Source organism: Numida meleagris, chromosome 5 (genome assembly GCF_002078875.1).
Source record: "Numida meleagris isolate 19003 breed g44 Domestic line chromosome 5, NumMel1.0, whole genome shotgun sequence".
Taxonomy (NCBI): domain Eukaryota; kingdom Metazoa; phylum Chordata; class Aves; order Galliformes; family Numididae; genus Numida; species Numida meleagris.
Genome location: NC_034413.1, coordinates 69280849 through 69300230, shown reverse-complemented (window position 1 = coordinate 69300230; position 19382 = coordinate 69280849). Strand labels below are relative to the sequence as shown.

The 19382-nt window shown below is 41.8% G+C and overlaps 1 protein-coding gene across 1 annotated transcript in view; it reads right to left on the bottom strand.

Moving 5' to 3' along the window:
- ACVR2A (activin A receptor type 2A) overlaps positions 1-19382 on the bottom strand; it is a 55462-nt gene that overhangs the window by 4810 nt on the left and 31270 nt on the right. Inside the window, exons 2-9 of the mRNA XM_021398034.1 lie at positions 18766-18973; positions 17411-17520; positions 15989-16143; positions 4491-4634; positions 3806-3949; positions 2706-2851; positions 2157-2271; positions 1089-1227 (exon numbers count right to left, since the gene is read on the bottom strand). Of these exons, the coding sequence (XP_021253709.1) occupies positions 1089-1227; positions 2157-2271; positions 2706-2851; positions 3806-3949; positions 4491-4634; positions 15989-16143; positions 17411-17520; positions 18766-18973 (1161 nt within the window). The remainder of the gene's footprint in view (positions 1-1088; positions 1228-2156; positions 2272-2705; positions 2852-3805; positions 3950-4490; positions 4635-15988; positions 16144-17410; positions 17521-18765; positions 18974-19382) is intronic.

The window sequence follows — 19382 nt, the reverse complement described above, 5'->3', positions numbered from 1 at the left end:
CAACAACAGCTCACGTGGCTATAGGTTACATGCTGTTGTCACATCTGTTCTGTGCTCTCAGATCAAAAGTCTGAAGAAAGGCACACAGGGAAAGGAGGAAGGGGAGGATGAGCAGAGGAGCACGGCACAGAGCCCACGAGGCTCAGCGCGCACTCCAGGAACCTGCAGAAAATAATGCAATTCAGAGACAAAGAGCAGCCCTGAGTGCAGAGCTGCCCACAGCTGTGATTCAGGAAGGCTGCTTTCCTTTCTTCACGTCTCCCTTTCTTTCTGGAATAATAACCACACCTGCCAGAGTGATCTACAACGCACTTCTAGTAAGATTTAGGTAAGTGTGTTTTACAGTGCAAAGAGGCAAGAGAAATCAATACGGAACGTGGGTCTGCCTCAGAGCGCATCGATCCTGTTAGTAAACAGCTTAACATTTTTAAAAGGGTAAAGCCTCCCTCGTGGCTCCTGCTCTGCCAGGAGCACTCGGAGCAGAAAAGCACTGAGTGGCCTGGCACTGAGCTCAGATCTCCCATACACCTTGGCTTTTCAGTGCATGTTTTCCAGGTCTACGAGAACTTTAGGACAAATCAGTAGCCCAAGCAGAACTTTTGTATTTATTTAGTTTTGTTCAAGACTTCACTGCAAAGCCAACCTTCCCCGAACGTTCCGAGCCTTGGCTTTTGTCTTGTTCTTCAATAACCCTGTCTTATGCTGGACACTGTAAAAATTTGTCTCCTTACAAAATTTAAGACAACTATTCGTACTTGAAATATAGTACCAGAAACAATACAGAAAGACAAACTGGCTGGCACTGGCACTGTCAGGCTGACCTGAGGAAATCAAACCAGTTTGGAGTTCAGCAGTAACTCCCTCTCCTTCTTGCTGTCACCAGGAGAAAAAAATGCAGAAAATGTTTACCTGGGACATCATGTACAGAACAGATTCAATTATGGAGTGACTGCATGGTGCTGGTGTTTAAAGCCTTTGCTCACAAGACTACCATCCTTACTGCATGCGTATGACCCACCTTCCAATTTCTTGTTTAAAACAGTCACTGATTTCATAAAGTATTTCAACAGGGCAGCTATTTTGCTCACCATCTGAGGCAGTGCAGCGCGATGCCAGTTCCCAGAGGACTAAGCCCATGGCATACATGTCTATTCTCAAGAACGCATCCCTTTGGAAGTTTATAGCACCTTCTAGAACCTCAGGAGCCATATACCTTCGTGTGCCAACCTGGAAAGACACGAGAACATTAGAAAGAAATTGCACACTCGGAATCAATATGACCACAGTTACCATTCTATTGAGACGCTGCTGCTTACAAACATACTATAGAGTAGTGCTAGAGAAGTAACAATACCAAAGGAAAACCAATTCATACTTAGAAAGACATATGAAGACGCTTATGCAAAACTGGATGTCAAATGGAAACTCTGGGCTGCCCCTTCATTCTGACCACAACCAACGATGCAATTATGTAATGTGAATAAATCAGAGCTTACACAATGTCTGAACGCCGAGCCCCCACAGTAATAGATATGCTGCTCTTAAACAGTGTTATTGAGGTTCTATGATCCTAACATAAGGATTTTATTTTTGTCCCTGAGCTGAAATTCTGCCTGAAGCTAAATAAATTTAGTTTTCCAGAAACCATGACGCTCTAGGCTCAAGCTTGTTATTTAAGAAGCACACGACAGGAAACCAGTTTCCCACTGCATGGTAAGCACTGAATTCCCAGTGGTGGGACAGGCAATAAATGCATCTCCCCGTGCTGCATCTGTTTTGCCTGTGATGGGAGTCGGTCAGGGATCTCCCTGTCCTTATCTCAACCTGGGGCCTTTATCTCTTGTATTTTCTCCCCATCCTTTTGAAGCAGGGGAATGAGAGCGGTGAGGTGGAGCCGAGCTGCCCATCAGTGTGAAATGGGAGGAAAGGGGCAGTGAGACGGGAACAGGGGGCAAAAAGGCTGTGATCTTTAGTTATCTACAGAGTTGAGTAATATTAATTGATCCTGTGAGAAGAAGGCCAGGATTGCCATCTCTCAAAGGTCAAAGAATAGGGTTGGTGATACAGTATCTGTTGCATGAAGAAGGCACAAGCTATGCATTTCCGTTCGCACACAGATAACAGCTGTGTTGTTTCTGTAAACAATCCATCGTTACCTGTCCATGCGTATCTCCTGCAGATTTTCCAGCCTCAAACTTTAAAGCTAGACCAAAATCAGCAATGCAAGCTGTAAGGTTATTTTTCAGCAGCACATTCTTGCTTTTGATGTCCCTTTCAAGGGAAAGAAAAGAATTAGAAATCTAGAACACGGAATATCATATAAAGACATACATACATCAAGAAATATCACATAAAACCATTACTTACAGTATATGTTTCTGTCTGAAGGCATTCAATATTACTTAGAGTTGCATACAGAAGTGTTTAAGTTGCTTCAAAAGCAATACTGTCAATTATTTTATATACTGCATAGGATACTTAAGTAACTGTAAAAACGGTTAAATCAACTGCAATCACCCAACCTCTATAAAACGTCAGCCAGCTTTCTGCTTAGGCTGGGCAGATTTTCCTTATTAGGCTCTTGATAACTACAGGAGGAAGCTATCACAGTAATTTCTGAGTACTTTGTATCTATCCATATTTCATGTCCTTTGGCTCGAAGTTAAACGTTAACCATCACCTGCAACTAGCTGACAGCACCGTACCTATGCGAGATGGCGGGTTTGTGTCCATCTTTCAGCCCTGGTATGTCCTCGTGGAGATACGCCAAGCCTCGAGCCATGGTCTGAGCAATGTGACACAGCTCGTTCCAGGAAACCACGTTGGCCTTGAGGAAGTCAGTTAATGAACCCTGCGTGGCGAAAAAGAAGAACACCGTAGGGTAAATTTCTCTCTCATCAAGCTATAAAGAAAACCTCTACCTAGCCTCCATCCGAAAATACCACGGCGTGCTCATCTGCCTTCCTCTGTTTTCTGATGGATCATATAATTACACACGCACATATCTACTGCTAGCTTAAACAACAAGAAGAAATTAACCTTTGCATCATCTCTGTTTGTGAATAGAACGGAGATGCGCCCACGTACCACTCTGATAACCAGGCAGTGTAATTAACTCAAGTTCAGTGGCACACACGCCAACAAACTGCACACAGCTGCCCATGTCAGAAGTGGGAGCTAGGCTCACACAGTTCAGTTCTTTATAAAGAAGAGAACCCTGCGTTTATAGGGTGATTTATGGCCTTCCAGGCACAGGAAACAGCAGGTTAGGTTCACCTTCAGGAATCCTGCTCAGCTGCAGACACGTGCTCTCTGAGCCCTTTAACTGCTGGTGCCTCTTTCCTCTCGGACTAATGACAGTAAATCCTACTTTCACATCACGGTTTTAGAGTGAAGTACACACTCTGAATAGAGAGACTGCCAAGCAAAATCTAGTCAATACCTCTTGACACTCACTCCCACATCCCCTTCCACATGCAGTTTACAATCCAGCTTGACACGTCACCGTGTCACGTGAGGAAAGCCAACAGAAAAGGGAAAAAGGGACTGAAGTGCTGTCAAAGTGTAGAAACTACCTTTCCAAAATGACAGTTTTGTATTTTCCAGACTCATCCTCAGACGTCATCTTTCTAACAAAATTTTTTAAACTCTCAGACAAAACCCAAACCAGAAGTACGGCAATACCCTTTCGGGAAGGCAGATCAGTCCAATATCACCCACTGACTGGGAAGGTCTGCCAAAAAGTGAAGCAGCCAGCTGAAGATGAACTTCTAATTAACTACCTGAAGGTGTATTTGCAACAAACCTTTTCGTGAAATGCTGTAATTAACCACAGATCTACATCAATACTCGTGCCTCGTTTCTCCGCACCGATGAACTGCAAAATATTGTCATGCTTCATTCCGGGTAAGCTGTAGATTTCATATTCGTTTTGCCACGACTGCTTGTCCTTTAAACAACAAAGAAAACCAACAGCAAGCACCAAGTTAATACCATAATCACAAGAGGTACCTTCTCTGTCAGACATTTCCTCCTGTGATTCCCCGTGCACTGCTAAATGACCTGTCAATATGACAAAAACCTATTTTTTTTTTTAAATTAAATCAGGTTTTGTTACCCATAGGAAGTAAAAGAACAGTGTACGCTGTCAGCATCATGAGATTCTTTTAAAATTACAAGTGTTTAGATTAGTAATGGTATTTGTGCAGCAAACTACTTAGCATTTATAGAAGAACAGTCTTCACATATATTACATATTCATATATATAGTGGAAAATGGTCTGAGAAATTAGATATGTTGTATTTTCTGAAAACACCACCAACTAGCAGTCACTCTAGATAAACTTGCTCCTAACGCTATGAGCACCATCTATTTTAAACATGGCTTTCAGAGCGTACTTGCTGGGAAGTCAACAGCCTTACAGGGTTGCATTTCATCTATTCACTGGCTCACATTCAATCCAAGTACAACTTATTTTGAAAATCATTACCTGGATAGGGAATATTTTGACTGCAACATACTCATTCAGCAGCTGAGCTTTCCACACACAGCCGAAGCGTCCCCTGGCTTTGATCTCTAGCAACTGCAGTGGCTTCAAACCCATCAATGGTGAAGGCGGCGGTGGTCCAGGATCCTGAAATTAGGTGAACACCATGAATTAACATTGCTATTACAATACGTGTGATCTAGAAATAAAGGCTTGTAAACTGAGACTCGGTACCAACTCCCCAACCCTCCCGCAACAAATTCCCCCAAACAAATCACAAACAAAACAGCAACGCTTTTCCACAGGAAGGAAAAAAAAACAGACTGTGAAACATGCTCAGAACTGATGTGCAAGCGACAGCATGACAACAGTTACAGTACAGATCTGTCTAACCAGGTACAAAAGCACAGCAAAAGTTAAGGGACAATCAAGTTTCACTCGGTGCCTCTGAAGTGATGGAACTAAACCGAGCACCTCTGAGTTCCCTCCCCATGCCTCTACTGGTTCAGCTCTCCAGAGCTCCACTGCCAAAGCCCCCCCGTGCTGGGGCACAAGGCTGCAAAGCAGCACAATCCTGCCAGCATGCAGTGATGCTTTCTTTCCAAAACCACTGAACCACACGCCCAGTGCAAGGCACATGACACCCAGCACCACTAACCCCGGCCAGTCTGCAGCCCCACGCAGTGGGGTGAGGAAGCACAGAACCAATGCTCCGGTGCTCTCTGGAATGACATTTCAGAGAACATCTTGTTCTTCGTGTCTTACCACGTTTGCACCCTACTGATAGACTAAAAAGGAAAAATGCACCTCCTACTTAAATTATACGTGTCATCTGAATACAACAAGTAGATTTTCAACTTCACTGCCCCTCCTGGGCTGCCCTTTCCTTCCAGCCTACCATTCAGAGCAGCTTGTACGCAGTTTGCTTTCGTCCCTACCACAAACCAACACAGCAGACCCACTCGTGATGCCCCTGCATCAAACAGCAGCGCCCTACGTGCACAGAGACACAGCCCTCCTGCCTGATCCCTGCTTGCTGCAGAGCAGCTCTGGAAGGGGGCTCGCCAGCACTGCCACCAAGAGCAGCAACCCATCTTCCTCGTCTTCTCTCCCCTCCATCTTCAGTGGTGCTGCCATTGGTGACGGCACACGGGCAGGCAAGACAGTGGATGGACGCGCTCATGGCAGCGCTCCTCGGCAGAGGCCTCACATTACATATGAAAGCAGGAACCTACAAATGGAAGGCAGGGATTGCTCCTCAGTGAGGCCTGCACTGCAGAACACAATGGAAAACCCCAACGTGTGCCGTTCAGATGCCCAAAACACACAGCTCACTTCTCTGTCTTTCCCCACCCAGTCACAGCTGCAGTGCTGCTTTAAAAAGAAAGAATGAGAAATCCCAGGGCAGTTTCATCAGTGAAACCACTGAGATCTCAGCAGTTACTTCAGCTGGCAACATCAAAAACCTGGTGCACGTTAAAGATGTTTGCTGAACAACTGTGCTTTTAAGTATAACTTTACTACTGAGAGAATGGAGGCAAGAGCTGCTGCATCCATACAAGTTCTGGGCAGTTTAAGAGCAGTAATAAATAACCCTCCTCCTTCTCGTTAAGCAATAAATATATCCTTCAGAAAGGACTAGTTTCAGAACTAGTTTTCTATCAACTCGAATACGTGTAAAAATATGATATTTAAAATTCAGATTGGAGAAATTACAATACTACCCTCTAAAAATTACGAAATTCTTTTGCCAACACGATCGATAGATGCACAGATAAAACTGTTACATCAGCATCGCTGGGTTGAAGCTGGATAAGCAATGGGGAAAATGAAGTTTAAGAATTAAAACTTGCTTCTAACACAAGATTAAGTTCTTGTTCCTGGAACAACTGCTACGCAGCCATGCAAGTTTCTGCTCCTGTGCTGCCCTTCACTCGGAGCCAAAGCCCTTCATGAATATTTCAGGCAGCAGGGAGCTCACTGTCCTCAAACTGAAATAGTTACGACGTGGCAAAAAAAGACGTGCAAAACTGGAGACAAGATGCCCAAATTTACTCACAAAAGCCTCTTCTGAGTGCCAAAACGCTGCTATTTTTAAGGATCCTGAGCACTGTGCGGCATCCGGAGATCGAACGCCACGCAGTTACACAACTTGTGTAACCAGGTTCTGGACCTTGGGACTTGCCTGAATTAAGAGAGCAATCTGTGGGAAGCAAACCCAAACCTCCCTTGCTTCAGCAGCTTTCCTTTCTGCACCCCTTGTCCAAAAAACCCGATGGCATTTTGAAGCACGCCATGTAATCTTCTTCCTTGATCACACCAAGACTGCTCGGTGCTCCTCTAATGAGAACAGCTGAGCCGCAGCATCTACCATGAGAAGAGGTGGTCGCCCCAAGGGAAAACCAGGCAGCAAAAAGCAAAACCCTGCTCCTGGCTTTCACGTTAGCCTGTGTGCAATGCTTTCCATACACCCAGATTTTTCATTTCCTAGGAAATCCTAGCATTTCCCACTAGGTTATATAGCAGCCTCCTGCGGCTTGCGGTACCTATTTGTGTTGGAACACTTCCACACAATCAAAACTTTCTGCTCCTTGGGAAGAACTAACACACCCGCACACACTGACCAAAACAAATCCCCATTTAAAATGGAAAGGAGAATTGCCTTCACATCAACAAACAGGTTTTAGGTTTCCCTCAGCGACTCGGGAACGGTTCTCAAGCTCAGAGAGAAGTGGAACAAGTGGGAAACTACAAAGCCACTGCAAACACGAGGACCTGGCGGGCTGTGTAAGGGCTGCCCAAGCATCCTCCATCAGCAGGGGAGGGCATCTCCGCTCATTCCCCTCACATGACAGTTCAATCACATGATTGCAAATGTGGAAAAAAGGACCAATTATCCACACGGGGTTGTACAAAGACTTTTCTCTCTTCGGACCCCAGAGCCCATGCAAGTTCTCCATGTTAACTTTTGCCTTATTTCCCCTTGGTTACGTTTACCCTACGGCTCATATTAGAATGTGGTCAGCCAGTTCTCATTTCTCTCTTTCAAGTTTGGGTTCATTTTCCATCAGATAAAACATGAAAACCCAAACAGAGTAAAAGAAGTCAGGACTCAAATTCTGTAAGCTTGTCTAAAACTGACTCTGTGACTTGTACCAAAATGTTGCTGGTTCATTCCCTAGCCTTTTTTCCTCTTTTTCACCCCACAAATTCCCCCGTATTTTACAGCACATTACATACCCCCCAGATGAAAACAAACAAGGTAGTAGCTTGTAGTCAGAACACTTATTTTCCCCTAACTGGAATTAAGTCATTTGGAGCAAAACAGTACAAAGAACAGATCCCCTGACGATCCTTCACAGGTGTGAGATATTCAGAGTATTTAGATAGCAAAATTCTATTTGCTCCTACTGTTCACAAGGCTTATTTAGCTGCAAATTTGAGATCTACGTAGGAAAACACACAGACAACGAGAACTGAGCATTCAGACCACGCCTCAAATCTTGTTTGGTTTTTCAATATTCGGCTAAACATCCACCAGCAATGAGCACCGTTCTGAATAAGCAGTCCTCAGTTACTTGTAGTTTCTTTCTAAATGAAGAACTGGTAATGAAATGCAAGTAAAAATCACTTCTGGCCAATGATAAAGCCAAAGGAGAGACCGAGTGGTGACAGAGCATTTCTCTTCAGGTGACCTCCTGCCCTCCCAGCACCGGGCTGGACGTGGCCCTGGCTGTGGTATTCCCGGTGTATTCCACATCGGTCCCTGCAGACATGGAACTCCACAGCCTGAGAAATTGTAGCAGGCTTCAAGAAAGCCACAAGCAGCAGACTGCATCTCTGTTTTTCAACCCCGCATGCTTACAAAGGTCTGGTCCAAAATAGTGGAAGAACGGAGTTCATACCAAAACAACTTCTTACAAGTCCACAGAAAGTTCCATAACCATGAACAAACATCAATGCATCTTACCTCAATCATTATATGAAAGGCGTGCTTGTTGAGGGGAAAAAACACAGGCAAAAGAAATTACTATTTACATCAAGAATGGGATGAGAAAACAGTTTATAAGAAAAGAGACAAAATAAATTGCTTGCGAATTAACAACAAAAATATTCATGGGGATAGCAATACTCTCCTGTACTGGTAACAGATCAATTAAAATGAAAAAAAAAACCATCACTGATATGTTAGCAAAGAAAAATGAGCAAAACCAAAGGTTTTAATACAGACCATCAGCTGAACTGATCTCATAATTAAAAACAGAAGTGTCCATTATAGGTGCCTACACCAATGTTGCTACAGAACAGTGTACAAACACATGCAGAACATACTTAGATACACAAGTTAGGCAACTTAGCTCATTCTGCTCCCAACTGCACAGTAGAGGGCACCGTTGTATTTCATTTTTTAAGTTGAGAGGCTACACTGTAATTAGTATCTAGCTGTGGAAAATGGAAACTGTCAAATGTCTGAGTTAGAACTAAACCTCACCAACAAACAGGTCTCCATACACTGGACCTACATCAGTAAATCTATTCAACAAATCTGGCGTGCTTGAGCTGGAACTAGGACAAGTGAACTTGAAAATGCCACATCCCACGTGTAGAAGGCACAATTATAATGTTTTAGACTTATTTCAAACAAATCACGAGTTCACAGACTGCTGAATGAAATCTATTACATTTTGCTACGTACAAGAGCTCTATTACTGAAACCTAAAACACGTTTCAATGAGACAAGCTTGTTCATGCTGCTTCAAAGTAGGGAAGCTCAGAGAAACCTTCATTCCTTCTCCCCTGCTTTTGCCTCAGTCTTTTTCTGGTCCTTTATAATTCGATCAGATAGTGCAATGGCATGACACCCAAAGGCTTGAAGCACACAGCTGCCAGGGAGCAGCAATCATCCCCTTCTTCCCTCTTTGTCTTTACATTCTTTGGATTCTACTGTGCTGGGGCCAGCAACAGCCTTCTCTCAGCTCAAGTCTAGCACACACTTAGCATTATCTAAATAATTAATAATAGAAGGGCTGAAGCATTTCTTGAAGGCTAGATTAGCTGGGGTCTGATTTATAGCTTGCTGTCATGGGGGTGCCCCGAGCAGCACTCCTGGGTCAGCCAGCACAGACACAGGTGATGCTGAAGCCCCCTGAGCCCAACACTGACCCTGCAGCTCTCCTGCAGATATGTCGGGCACTTCATCACAGGGACAAAAAGCCATAAGAGAACTAAAAAACCTTCAACCAGTTTGGTTGGACTGGTGGTCCCAGCACGATGACAACTATTCAGCGTATACCCTGCAGCTCAGACGCTGCAGCACGAGCTCCACAACCCATGAGCGCTGATGTTCCTGCTCCAAACTGCCCACGTGCCTTTGCCTGAAACAACAGCCAAGCAAAATAAGAACATTGCTGCATCTTTGAATCTGATAGGGAACGGCCTCTGCCCAAACTGATAGGTGCATCTGTGTGCTCTCACATTTCTACCCAAGTAGCAGGTGAGTAAACAAGCACTGCTTATATGAAATAGATATTCAACGAAGTTCTCTCCTTGGGCTGTAAAGAAGTTAGTCAAGAGTAATTTCTCAGGCATGTTTGCTGCTACAATTCTCCAGTTCCCAAGAACTAAGTAAATTCCTCAGAAATAAGTAAAAAGGCACATAAATCCAAACTTTTTGCCCTTAGCATAATGAGAAAATACAAATCTGAAATTCGGAGAAGTCCTATTCCAACCCCCCCATCACTCTCTTAATGAGGTCACCTCCCCTGCCCAGACCCTAACACACCAGACACAGGACAACTTCCAAAGAGATTTATGCACATTGCAGATGTTCTGCTGTTAAGATCACTGCCCATCCCCTCAGACTACCAAGTCAGAATTTTCATTGGAAATCCAAATATCAGCAGGTTAGGCAGTATCTGGCTATTACCAAAATGCAAATATATTCATTTCCACAGTTAGTGCAACCCTTAGAAATAAAAGCTGGGAGCAATTAGGAACCCCACAGAACAGCCACCATCTCCACAAACACATAACTCAGTGTTTAGATTGGGATTAGGGAAATAGCTGTGATACCTGTAACCAGCTAGACAAAAAAACCAAGCAGTCTGCCTGAACTTCAGACACGTCACAAAAATCTTTATCAACATGTTAAAAAGAAACACAAATTACCAACTCATTCCCTTGCTCCTAACCAGTGCCTTAACTATGACATATGCATGCTCATTCACAGTCCCTCAATGCCTTCAGAGGATGCAAAGTAAAATGAATTGTTCTTGCATACCTTGTGAAAGGTGTAAATCTCACACTCGCGATGTAGAAGATTACCTGAAAGGAATCAGCCTAACACGCTCAGGAGAGCATATCTGAGGACACACAGCACTGGGCTTCATGCTGGAAAATGACTAAAAACATCCCAAAGGTCAGGTACCTGATTGCACACTTGCCAGAAATGGCTGTTTCAGCCCTCCAGTGATTGCACAATCAAAGACAAATCATCTTTGAACATGGGCACCAGAGCTGGGTATACCAGCACCACAAGCAAAGGATGGTGCCAGAGCTTCCTCCCGTGTCACTCCAGCTATTGACTGGAATCAATTCCAGAAGAAATTCTCATTAGACCTGAAGATACAAATGCATCATCACAGAACACGAAGTCATGCACGCTTCCAGCAGTCCCAACCTAGGGCTCATTTGGTTCTTCCTTTTTAATGCTAACATTGCCACTCATTTAATGTTAATGATTCATTAACCACTGGCAAGTACTCAACCTTAACTCCTTCCTACCTAGCCAAAAGCTCTAACCCAGCCTGTGTCCATGTTTCAAAAGAAGTTCTTCCCATGTCCAACCTCCAACTTTTCCTTGTTGCTCAATCTGCTTTCCCAGTTCACACTGTGTATTTTTCAAGCAGCCACAGATCTTCCTAAGTCCGGAATATGTTCTCTCCCTTTCTTATCCTTCATCTTTCAAGTGTTTGAATGGTTCTGTTAAAACGTACCAGCAACAACAGAAGTGGCTGGAAGAACAAAGTGGAAAAACTCTGAACACTTCATTTTGCCATTCTTCTTCAGCAGCCAACTGTAGTTTTCTTAGTGTGGTGATTGTCCCAGAGATTCTAATAGACACAAGGAGATCATTTGGTGTGCTCAAACTTAATTTAAGGAATGAAAACAGTAAGTGAAAATCTTTCCCAATGCCAGCCACAGAAGATTTACCCACTAATACCTACTTCCATTATTTTTTGGAAAATAAATCATTTTTTCCCTTTATCGTTATTCATCCCATGTTATGTGGAATTGCTGTCAATCCTGACTTCTTACAGCTGAAACTGAAAGAACAAAATCATGACATAGCTACACAGGCGTATCTGTACTTTGATGTCTTCAGGAAAAGTTGCACTGAAGGTGGAATGATGGTGGTGGGAGCAATCCATCAAACGGAGTCTCACAAAGTACTCTAAGCACTGAGATCAGAGGGATGACCAGACCAGTATCTCTTCATATCTGATCTACTGAACTGTGTGCTCCAATTAAGAGTAAGTCCTGGTTTATGTAGCACGTGACTTTGAAAACAAGGCATGCCCTCCATAAATGTGACAGATCACTGAGGTTCATCCATACAGGGGAAGAAGTAGAAATGAATCATACACGATTAATGTGCTCAGTATAGGGAATACCAGGTGAAAAGTTAAATAAAGCCATCTATACAAGGTTAAAAGCACATAACATAGTCCTGTGTAATCCTCTGTGAGGAGAAGAGAAAGAAATGGTAATTGGTAAGAATCAAGCTCTCTTTTATGGATGCATATGGAAGCAAGTGGCTTTTATGTCACTGTTTTAATATTGAGCAGAAGAGTTTAAACAGGATCTGTTCATTACAGAGTTTTTGAATTTCTAGTCACACCAAACAGGTCCAGATCAGGGCTTTCTTCTGCTTAGTGATTAAACACATGCAGCATCTTTGACCCAAGTAACTCCAAATGCTTCAGGAGAACGCATAAAAATAGGCTAAGAAGAATGACATTATGTGAATCTACAAAGCTTTTTCCAACCCTCACAACAGATGACTCTTATTTTAAAAACAACGCAAAACAAAAAAAGCAACTCTGTGATCCAAGAAGATATTCATAACTTGGGCCCTTCACAAAAAGTACACGAGGTGAATTTCTCTTTGCACGGTACGGGTGCAAAACGCCGGGAGCCGCAGCTCTGCGAACTGATAAAAAACAGAAGTGTTACTTGTGTCAGTTATGCTATAAAATAGGTTGTGGTCCTATCTATCGGATGACAGAGTGGTAACACCGCAGTCGCAATTAGCACTGAGTGACAACCCTGGCCCAAGCTCAAGAGATGTTAAAAAAAAAAAAAAAAAGAAAAAATAAATGAGCATAGCAGATCAACTCCCTGCCATCCACATTCATTTTTCTAGCAGGAAAATTAGCAGGATGCTGCAGGGAAACCTGAAGGGCACCTCATCTGAGTGGAAGCTTTAGTCCACAAAGGCCGTAGTGCTTCCTTTGCAGCGTACTCCGTGCTGACGAGTGAAGTTAACGGAGCACGAGTAACTCTTTCTAAATAAAAATACACAGTTCCAAACATTGAAAACACTCAGCCATCTTTCTGGTAAATTGATCAGACATATGGACTATATGTTTGCTGCATGGTAAGTCCTAACACAAATAAGAAGATGAAATAGCTCTGTCAAACTGTTTTACATAAACACGCATATATTTTGCAAACCTACGTTTGCTAATAACTCATTACAGAATTTAAGGAGTGATAGATTTTCACAAAATTTGACAGTCAGCTTTAGCTAGGCTGCAGACAGCAAGGCACGCAGCACAGCTCGTGGTGGGGAGACAAGATGAGCTGCCTGCAGGGCAGGGAGCTGTGGGACAGCACCGGCCCCACGCGGCCCAGTGGGTACGGAGCAGGGCAGGAGTGAACCCAGGCAGCTGCAGCAATCCAAATTAAATCCATAACCCACCTCTGCCACAGGAAATTTTAGAATAATTACCTGGACATTCCAATGGAGTCCACAGAGCTGCGAACCGAGGCCACTTTGTGTAGGAGCTGCCTGCCTGATGCACTGTGAAACAGTTTGATTCTCAAAGGAAAATGAAGCTGTTGGCGTTTTCCCAGATGTTTGTCCTTTCTTTCATTTCAAAAATTTCTTCTAGCATATTTCTCCACTTTTTTTTTTTTTAAATCTACAGAACAGTCCCTCTCCCTACAGCATAACCGCTGACTTTCTATTTACTTACTCTTTCTTCTCCTAATTCTTCCAACACTTCTTACTCTCCAGTATTTCCTCCTTTTTACGCTCTCTCGTTCCTCCATCCTCCCCCCTTACTTTCTACAGACAGACAGATCTCTGCCAGGGCACACTGCTGCTCAGCACTCCCACCACCTCGCAGAACCTTTTCTTTTACATCTCACACAGAAACTGATGTTTTCTAGTGAATATCTGACACACATCTCATTAACCCATCCCACCGCTCGCTACAGTAAGACTCAGGGAAGAACGCCTTTGCCTACAGACTCTACTCATGCCCTACTTATTAAATACACTAATTAAATTATTTAAATATTTGCTTTATGGTTATAAAACGACTAATGCTGTTCCCTCTCTTCCTGTTTCCCCCGCCTCCCATTGAAATCAGCTGTAAACAAATTTTAAGTGGGAAACAGTGCTCTGCTGCCTACGGGAGAATATTTATATCTTTTATTTCCATAATTTCATTTAGATTTTCAGGCAGAAGTCGCTTTTCCTGACTTTCCACATCAAACCTTAATACCTATTCACCACAAGATAAGAAAATGTTATTACACCATAACTAGCTCATGCACCAACATATACTTATCCCAACAGATACAATCTAGGCATTAACGAACAGGTTATTACCCTATTTATTAAAAATTTATGGCGTGTCCACTCCTGTACTGAACATAAACCATGGAAGAAAAGAGCTACAATAAAAAGGAAGAAGAAAGCCAAAATTCAGGTTCTTGAGTTATTGCAAGTATTTAACATTTGCTTGCTTTTCTGACACTGTCTTTAAGTCTAAAAGGGAAATTAATTATTCACACAACTAGCAAGCATGATTTAATCTTACAATGAAGACTGCTAAGATGACATACAGACCCAAATACAGAAAAACAGAAATGGATGCAAGAGTAATGCTAACAGATCTACATGAAGTTGGTTTGGTGCAAGGTCAGGAAATGCATTTGTTCCATCTGAACTATGTTCTTACCATTTGGCAAGTAGTTATGTCCACTGCCTGCTCCTAAACCTTTCTTATTTATCACTATGAAACTGAAACCAAAACAAGCTGATTTCTCAACCACAGGTCATAGTACTTCATGCAGCACCCTGAAGTCAAGCATTAACATGGAAAAAAATTCACAGCAGCTGCCAGTGCAGGCCAAACGCATGCAACCCTTTTAGAACACAATCCTACCAAAAATAGCAAGTGTTTTAACTTCAGATAATCATGAACAGAATTGTCACTGTATGAGAGGTGAGGTATTCTAGCTGAGTAGTCACTGCACTGGCTTAGGGAGCTTGAGTTCAAATCTGACTCCAAAATCTCAGGCGCTGTGGGAGCTCTCCTACTTCAGTTCTGAGGATTTCGTAGTCTCAACTTCATTCCTGAATGACCTTCTAACCTCAGTCAAATCTCTGGACACAACCAAACACAAGGAATCCTACCACGTGTTACCAGTTATGCCTACAGGGTCAGCTGGAGTCTGACAACAGCAGAAACTACGCACACGCAGCTGTAAAAGTTGGTTTTGATGCCATGGAGCCAGTTTGCATTTCCAATTTTGGGACAACCATCTCAAAATCTCTCTCAGGTGAAACAGAAACAGTGATAAAATGGAGATATTTAAAGGCAAAATATAATATTTGCATAAAGAAGTAGGAGGAAAAAGATGATGGGAAGAACAGAAGCCACAAGATGAGCTCAGCCCTTGGCCTACGTTTCCATTATGTATTTTCTTCACATTCCCTTTAGCTGATACCTGTAGCTCAATTCCATCCTTTTCCTACTTTATATTTCCCACTCACTGCAAATTGCTGTTATGAATTAGCCTCTCCTTCACTTCTGTTGTAAGCTAAGCATTACAAAAAGCTCAGGAGTACATGAGAGCACCTGCACACGACATGCACACAAGCAGCAGGATGGATGAACTGAACTCACCCCAGCAATGTTAAGCCTGAACTTTTGTGCTGCTTAGTTCCGCACAGCCCCCAAACATAGTTTGTTAAATAGATCCTCACACATGCATCAAATATCAATTAAAACACAAAAAGCTATTAAAGTAGAAGCTGAATTATTTGCTTTTGCTGATACCAAGCACTGACACCTTTAAACCAGCAATGCAGCAGGAGACCTCAGCCATGCAACAGATGCACATTTCTTTCCCCCCTTTGCTTCAGACATGGCTTTTTTACCTTTCAAAAAAAAAAAAAAAGAAATCATAATGCAGCAACTTACTTGGGTTGGAACAAGTACTGGAGGATATGCTAGCTTGTGATGTCTGTACATCCAAAATGAAAAGAGCACAATCACTGCAATTCCCATTATAGGCACCAATGAATAAAGCAAGGTATTGAATAGAGGTGGCTTCGGTGTGACCGGATTGGAAGTTGCTAAAGGGAATAGAAAAAAATAAAGAAGTATATAACTTATTCATTGCAGAAACATCTATCAGAGTGATTTTCTAAACTTCAAGCAATCAGTACAATAGGCCAACAACACTTGATTAAGCAGCATACTTAATAAACAGGTATGTACTTGAAAGGCAGCATTTTAGAAAATGTGGAGATAACCTCGATCCTCAGACTGACACGCCAGCATGCCCAACTGCTTTGTGCATTTGTGCTTGCTCTGTCTACACTGTCTAAGAGCTGTTTTTATTTTAAAGGATTGCAAGAATGCCATTACTTAATGAATGGAAAACGAATCAATACCGAGGTTTAATCTTTGGAAAGTAAATAGTAAGCTGTCATTAATAAGTAGTGCTGGCCAGAAATAAGCTGCCAATGTATCCAGGCTCGGCTCATTTGCTAAGAGTAAAAATTCTCTAGCTGAAGACACTTAAGTATCTCAAGGAGGACTCCAGAAGAACTTCTGGGGCAAAAGAGGCTTAATGAGAGCAATGAAGAATCCCCGTTACTGCGTCAGCAGTATCACTGACAAAACTGACACGAGCATCTCTTGGGTCACTGAAGATTACTTCAATCTCACAGGAATGTTATTTAATATCACAACTTCTGGCTATGTGGTGCTCAAGACATTTGCTGTTTTCAATTCGCTTATTAACACTGACAGTTTTCCAACAAAGATTATGAGATTCTTGACTGGAAGAAGATATTCAAGAACAACCTAATAATCTTTTAGTTATTGTTTTCTTAAAACAATTCATTAAGTCTGTCTATCTGATTTGCTTTGTAAATTAGGAAGAAATCCTTCTGAAGTTTTTAAAGGTTACTATGTCAATCTGTTTAAAGAAACACTGTGACCATTTTCTTAGGAAGAGGAGCATCCCTAGGCCGGTATGTGCATATGAAGATGATACTGCTTATAGCCTAATAATTTATCCACACTTAGAGAAGCTTACCTACATAATTAAGGTAAGATCTGACAGTACCTTTAAAAAAGAGCTGAGTTCATTTTATCAGTTTAAATATATATATATTTTTGTATTGAAAGCTTTCAAAATCGAAGAAAAGAACTGGTAACATTCCAGGTTCTTTATATGAATCCACACAGCTCTCTATCATTTGGGAATAAGGAACGTTCTGACAGAAATAAACTAACATTTTGGAAAGTCCTGTCTCCTAAACACGCACAATATTAGATGTTTCTGAACTCTGCTATGCAGTTTTTCTTCATTAACGTGTTAGACCAACTTACGCTGTGTGACCTCCATTTCTGGAAAATAGAAGAAGCGTTCATTACACATGTTGCCTTCACAGCAACAGAAGAACACTTCAGGGCTGTCCTTTTTCTCTATGCAATCATTCCTGTAAAAGATAACAACAAAAAACCTTATTAATCTTACGTTGTCTATTTTGCTGAAAAGAAAACGTTTGATTCTACTTCTATCCTAAAAGTTCAAAATCTAGCAGGAATAACATCAGCTCGAAATGTAAATATTTCCACTTCTTCTGCAAAGCTACAACTAAGAAGAGGTTAAAAAAAAATATTTTCCCATCCTGGCTTACTGCTACTACATACTAGTAGCAATAAATAAGGTTTCTTCAAAAATTGTCCTTTGGCTTCCAGCACAGCACGATTTCAACCACGCTATGCAAACTTGGAGATGCTTTGCTTCTTCTCTAAGAAACAGATAATCAGGAGTACTATTCAACTTAGCTTCAAACTATCAGTTAAAGGAAAAAACATCCCAACATGGGGAAACTTTATTTGGTAGAAAGGACTACAATGATTTCTTCTACTCATTCAACACACACAAGAGGAAAGCTTTCCAAAAATATGATCAAAAATTATTTCCAAATGCATTTTAATACAGATCTTTCATTCTTTTCTTATTTTTAATTATCTCCCTTTCCAAATAGTAACTGTTTTGGACAAATAACAGTACAGTACTTCAAAGACCTACGGTACTATTTCCTAAAAGATGGAATACTATTTCTTAAAAGAGTCACGACCTTTATTCAGCCAGTATCTAACAAAGCACAAGTCCTGCTGTTAATGCTCACGGGTACTTGCTACACCATCTGTTACACTAAAATGACTGGAATTTAAAAATATGCAGTGTCTCTTAGAACTGCTACCGAGGTGAGCCTTTTAGCAAACAGGCAAAATGCTCCCAGATCTAAGCAAAGCACAGACACAACGTATTGATGTTCCTGCTTCACAGATCTTTGGAGGAGTGAACTATAAAATTCTAAATTCTGTTTCCAGTAAGTGTATTTGTATTGTTTGACATTAAGTTGTTAAAAGAAGTCTACTGGTCTAAATATATAAAAATTAAACACCTGCTTTTGTACATAGTAAATAAATGAGAGAAAGTAGCACGTGCTGTTCTGTAAACACCATAAACTTATTTAGGTGAAGTTGGGTCCATACGTACAGTTAAGTGAGCAAAAAGAATCCCATGTGTGTTTGGGCACAAGCAACTATTTCCAGGCTACTGTACTGATCTTTTGTCTCAGTTACCAATTGCAGAAGAGAGGTTGTTACGAATTACAGAAAAGCAATATCGTATAAACTTCCAAATAAAGCTTGTAGGAAAACCTACTTACCTGTCATAACAGTTGATGTCATCTAGCCAGCAACCTTGTTTCACAATTTCAATTGATCCAGAAATATTCTTCCATGTAGCAAAACAGTGTCGTCTTTTATCTTTATCTCCATAACACGGTTCAATGCCACTGCGATTTGTTTTATCTTTTTCCCAATTAGCGTTGTAGTAGATGCACTCTTGTGTTTCTGATCTGCCAAGTATGGCACCTTCAAGGAAGGAAAAGCACACCACAGTTATCAGCATGCTGAAGAACAAGTCAAACCTGGGATGTACAGGCAGACCATACAAGCTTGCATCAGTACAGCTTTTACCCTTTTCCCTTTGCCCTCTTGTTTTTTAACCCAAGAATGAAAGCACTGAAAGCTCACACGCATTCCAAGTCCATTTTGAAACCTAAACCACATCCCTTCCATTAACGTAAATGCCAACGTGGACACCTCATCAAGATTTGAAGAAACAAAGGACAAGTTATGGCAATATTTTACCATGACCACCAATAGAATAGAAAGCTTAACATACTGAACATTAGAAGTTTAGTTAGTTTAGCAACAAAACAAAAACTCTTCCCCCCCCCCCCCCCCTTATGTTGTTACACCTGCCAAGAAATCTGCTTGT